The 5088-nt window shown below is 54.0% G+C and overlaps 1 protein-coding gene across 1 annotated transcript; it reads left to right on the top strand.

Moving 5' to 3' along the window:
* The first annotated feature begins 216 nt into the window (after window positions 1–216).
* On the top strand, window positions 217–4388 carry PABPN1L (PABPN1 like, cytoplasmic). Its single transcript, XM_054389792.1, has 8 exons — window positions 217–236; window positions 1202–1376; window positions 1890–1998; window positions 2480–2544; window positions 3021–3127; window positions 3242–3329; window positions 3441–3589; window positions 4349–4388. Exons 1-8 carry the CDS (start codon window positions 217–219, stop codon window positions 4386–4388), a joined length of 753 nt encoding a protein of 250 aa, XP_054245767.1.
* The last annotated feature ends 700 nt before the right edge of the window (window positions 4389–5088 follow it).

The raw sequence follows: 5088 nt of genomic DNA, 5'->3' as shown, positions 1-5088 counted from the left end.
ACACGGAGGCACCCCCCGGTGCAGACTTGCGTCCCCACTGCCTCCCCCACGGCTCGAAACCGTCCGCTCCCCTGCCCTGCTGGCAAGGGGGCGTGGCCCGGCTGCGCCCCTCGCCCCTCATTGGTCGGTGACCTATGAAAGCAGCGCCGCGGGGGGACAGGCGCGTTGTGGTCGCGGGAAATTCCCACGTGGCACTGCTCGCACAGGAGGCGAAGGATGTTCGCGGCTCGGGCAAGGTGCGTGCGGGGCTGGGGCCGAGGTCTGGGGTGGTGGGGAAGGACCGGGACCGGCCCTGAGGGTTCGAGGGAGCTGGTGCTGGTGAGGGGTCTAGAAAATAGCTCCCATGAGGGAGTAGCTGAGGGACCTGGGGTTGTTCAACCTCGAGAAAAGGAAGCTGAAGAGAGACCTGGCTCTCTACAACTGCCTGAGAGGAGGTTGGAGCCAGGTGGGGCTTAGTCTCTTCTCCTGAGGAACAAGCGATAGGATAAGAGGAAACGGCCTCAAGTTGCACCAGGGGAGCTTTAGGTTAGACTTTGGAAGAATTTTTTTTTTGCTGAAAGTGTTCTTAGACACTGGAACAGGTTGCCCAGGAAGGTAGTTGAATCCTCATCCCTGGAGGTTTTTCAAAGTTGAAGAGATGTGTTGCTAAAGGACATGGTTTAGCACCAGATGTAGAGTTAGATAGTGGTTGAACTCAGGGAGTTTAAAGGTCTTTTCCAGCCAAAACAATTCTATGATCCTTGCTCAGGGATGGGAGTATTTGTCCCTCTGTGGGCTCAAACCAAAAGAATAAGGCTGGAAGAGCATGGGTTTGTCTTTTTTTTTTGGTGATTCTCTATTCTCTCCGCTCCATCTGTGCGGACCAGGAGCTCAGGCCTTGCCTCGCCTCCTCTTTTCCTTCCCAATCAGCTGACTGTGGTGCTTGCACCTGTTTGTTTTTTTCCCACCTGGAGGAAGTTGCCTTCAGATCCCCTCAGGAGCCCTCCTGAGTTGGGAAGTGGTTCAGTGTGGAGAGAGCTTTAGAAGCCTGAACTCCTGCAATTCTAGGGTCTTGCTCCAAAACTGCTTTGGTGGCATCCTTCTGCAGGAAGCACCCTTAAATCCTCTGCCTGGCCAGCATTCATTTTGAGGCTATGTTGAGTGACTGCCTAGCTATGAAATGGTGCTCATCAAATGGCTTTTTACCCCTGCTCTTGGCCAGTTCTCTCTTCCTGGACACTTCAGAGATCTGGTGGCAGGACCCATCATCCATGGCAGGGGAGGAGACGTCCTGGGATGTGGCAGAGATGGCAACTCTGCAGAAGGCTGCAGATGATGACTCAGACCTGAGCCACCCAGAAGCGGACAGTGCAGAGGAGCTGGCTGTACCTGACCCAGTGAGTGCCTGGCTCAGTTTGGAATCAATTCTTCTTGTTTCCCTAAGGAAAGAGGGGATTTTCTACACCTCTCTTCAAGTGCTTCCAAAAATCAAGAATAAACTAATCTTGAGGCTCCTCATGTTAAAATCCCTGAGCTGAGAAGACAGGGATGGAATTGTCACTCTCCTGCTCTTTAGGTTTCACTGCAGGGATTTCTGCCTGGCTGAGCCCAGCTCCAGTCTGTCACCAGCTTAAATCTCCAGTTCCCTCCAGTAGCTCTGGTGTTGCTGGGGTACCTCTGCTTTACAAGCAGGTGCTGGAAAGGAAATACTTACCTGGTTTTGTACCCCAGTGGAGCTGGGAGTTGAGCTCCCCTTTTGTGGGACAGGCTGATGTCCCCAGTGCCCAGCCCACCCTTGTCCCCAGGCTAAGGGCACGGCTGGTGGGAATGTAGCACTAAAAGTTCCCAGTCCAGGGTGGGGGTATCCCTGCTCTGTGTACTGCTCACATAAGCCTTGGTTTGGCATTCAGGAACTGGATGCTATCAAAGCCAAAGTGAGGGAGATGGAGAAGGAGGATGAGAGGCTGAAGAAGTTGCAGCTGGAAGCTGAGAACCATCTCATCATGAGCTCAGAGGCAGGTGTGTGCTGTTCCTGGATGCTGCTGTCACCCCCCAGGGATACCTTTGGGACACAAGGTGACAACTGGAACCAGAACATGTGGCTCTGTCTCTCTGGGCAGACTGAACACAAGAAGTGGGTGAGGGATGGAGTCCCAAGCATGGCATAGTCCAAATGCAGGTTATAGCCACTCTTAGCTCTTACCTGTGCATACCCAGATGCAGTAAATTAATTTAATTAAACTTAATTGAATCAAGTAATTGAGTTTAGCACCAACAGCCTCAGCAGAGCAGTTAGCTGGTGTGTGTTTTTAGTTTGTTTGTTTTTTTCTGTGGAGATGAGGCAAGGAGATAGAGAAGGCAGCAGTGTGGGGATTTGGGCATGCATAGATGTGACCAGAGACCTGAGGAGCTTTGCAGTGGGTCACCTTGGTGAGCAGCCCTGCCAGGACAGATGTCCATCTGGCAGAGGACATCCCAACACAACCTTTTGTCTTTGCAGCTCTCTTCCCAAAGACAACTGAGGAGAAGATGGAGGTTGACCAGCGCTCCATCTATGTGGGCAATGTAAGTGGGAAACCCTGGGGCAGAGCTCATCTTGCTGCTCCTGACCCAGCTGGACTTATGGCTGAGATCCCTACTACAGGGGCCCATCCACCCCCCACCAAATGCTGACTGGTCCCATCCCAAATGCTTCTCCTCTGCCCAGCCCAGACTAGGAATGTGGCTTGACATCTGCCCATGATCCTCAGCCACTCGGAGATAAGTGCCAGCTCCCCAAAATATCCCACTGGAAGCTGCAGGTCATGTGATATTGCTTGTTCCCCCAAAGAGAGGGGGGAGCTGTCTCTTGGATTTAGGTTTCCAGGCTGGAGCATTCAGCTGGAAGGGTCTCCTTAACCTCAGGAGATAGTGAGGCCATGGCTGCAAGGTGTGAATGTGGTCAGCCAGGCTCTTTGTCTCTTGGGAAAGTGTGTGAATGCAGACCTCCAAGCCAGAGGGGCTGTCTGGTGGTGCTGGAGGTACTGGGGCTGTCATTGCAGGTGGATTATGGAGGCACAGCAGAAGAGCTGGAGTCTCACTTCAACAGCTGTGGGCAGATCAACCGAGTGACCATCCTCTGCGACAGGTTCTCAGGGCATCCCAAAGGGTCAGTGTGCCTGCAGGGGCTGAGGAAGGGGTCTTGAGGGTGCTGCTCTGTGCTCTCCAGCCTTTGGGGGCAGCGGGGTGTGCCTGGGGCTTTGCTCACCCTGTCCTCTCGCAGGTATGCCTACATCGAGTTTGAGGAGAAGAGCTCGGTGAAGGCTGCGGTGGAGCTGGATGAAAGTGTGTTCAGAGGCCGGGTCATCAAGGTAGGAGCCTGGATCAGGCCCTGGGGTGCTGTGTCCACCCAGCCCCATGTGTCTGGGGCTGTGCCAAACCCTGGTGCTCCAGCACCAGCTGAGCCATCTCCTGCCTTCCAGGTGCTCCCCAAGAGGACCAACATGCCAGGCATCAGCACCACCGACCGTGGAGGCTACCGGGGTCGCTTCCATCTCCGGGGAGGGTTGGTCCAGCGGGGAGGCTACTATGGAGGGCATCACCCGAGGCTGCAAGGGAGGAGGAAGTACAGGTGAGGGGCTGGGCTGGAGGGTTCCTTGTGGAGCAGGGTCCTCTGTGGAGCAGGGTGTCCCTGAATGGGGATGACTGTCCCTTGCTCTGGCTGTGCTCAGCTTCTCAGCTCTGCACTTCTCACCCCGGTGTGGAAGGGAGGGTGGAGAAGGGTTCTGGCAGGGAGTTATCCTCCTGGAAGCCTGTGCCATAAATGTCTCCTGCCCATCACATGCTGTTAGCATCACCCCAGTGTCTGTGAGGTCAACAGGAGCTTGGTGGCCAGTCCAGCTAGGACACAAGCACCTCGGGGGACTGTGGGCAGCCAGGTGGGGGAAGGACTGCAATGAGCAACTGTTGATGGCACAACAAAGCCATCCTTGTTGCCCTCCTGGCATTCCTCCCATCCCCAGTGCAGGCCTGGAGCTATTCTCCAGCACACCTCCTGCTGCTCCTGTCTGGGAGCTCACTGTGGGTGGGTTAGCTTCAGTGATGCCCTGGCCCTTTTGGCAGTGCAGGATGAAGAGAAGAGGAGCTTTGGGGCTGCAAGAAACGCCTGCGAATCTGATGCTGTCCCCTTGTCCACACAGGGACTTGGGAATGGAGTGGGTGGTCATTGTGCTTCCAGTCTGACTGGTCCCAGAGCTGTGCCTGGTTTTGGGGCTTCCCCACCTCTAGGAGTTTAGTGTAGCTGGGGCAGGAGGGGAGGTCCCAGCTCTTGGGGGGAGGAGCAGGTAGCTGTTTCCCAGTGTTTTAGGATGTTGGTTTTGTTCTTGTTTAGGGGTTGGGCAAGGCTGCTGCCTTGGTATTTTCCATACTAGAAAGGACTGGACTGCCCCAATGATGCCAACATGACTGAAATGAAGACAGGACTGAAAAAAAGAGTTAAAAACATGTCAATCCAAGCCAAAAAAAAATTTTTTTTTTTAAATGCCATCTGCCTGGCCATGAGGATTACTGGTAAGGCAGCTGCGTGCTGGGCTGCGGGAGGGAAGCCTGGATCCTACTCACCTGCACAGCAGCTGGATCCCTGCCAGCACCCCAGGAGGGGCTCACCTTGGGGGATTGAGCTTCCTTCAAGAACAGCCTCATTCCAGAGAACACCCTTTGCTGAGAAGGGAAGACCATCTCTCAGACCATCAGTCTCATCCTCATCCCATAGAAAAGAGCTGTGCTGGAAGGTTTGGTTTGGCTTTGAGGTGTCTGTGTGTCTTCCACCACCCCACCACAAAGGCAAACCTGTCCTGCTGAAGCCTGTGGAGCACCCTCACCTTTGGCAGATGTTTCTACAAGAGCTGGATGCTGCTTTCTCTTCTTTATAAGAAGATCCTGAAGATCTTTCCAAAGACTTTTCTCTTCAAAACAGAAATTCTTGGGTTGCAGCTCTAGATCTGCCTGCTGGGGAGCTGCTTCTTCAGCAGCCTTGTGTGTTTCTGACCTTGCTCTTGGGAAAAGGGTGGAACCTAATGTTTTGGGTCTGCTTTAACTCACTGCTGTTGTACATCTAAGGGAAAGGAAGAG

This window comes from Indicator indicator, chromosome 19 (genome assembly GCF_027791375.1).
Source record: "Indicator indicator isolate 239-I01 chromosome 19, UM_Iind_1.1, whole genome shotgun sequence".
Taxonomy (NCBI): domain Eukaryota; kingdom Metazoa; phylum Chordata; class Aves; order Piciformes; family Indicatoridae; genus Indicator; species Indicator indicator.
Note: the sequence above shows the minus strand (reverse complement) of the source record. Positions and strands in the feature narration are given on the sequence as shown.

What these genes read in the sequence shown, in the direction of transcription:
- PABPN1L (XM_054389792.1), top strand. Translation starts at nt 217, where the DNA reads ATGTTCGCGGCTCGGGCAAG. An exon ending in GCTCCATCTATGTGGGCAAT is followed by an intron (nt 2,545 to 3,020) that starts GTAAGTGGGAAA and finishes CTGTCATTGCAG; the next exon opens with GTGGATTATGGAGGCACAGC. An exon ending in TCAGAGGCCGGGTCATCAAG is followed by an intron (nt 3,330 to 3,440) that starts GTAGGAGCCTGG and finishes CCTGCCTTCCAG; the next exon opens with GTGCTCCCCAAGAGGACCAA.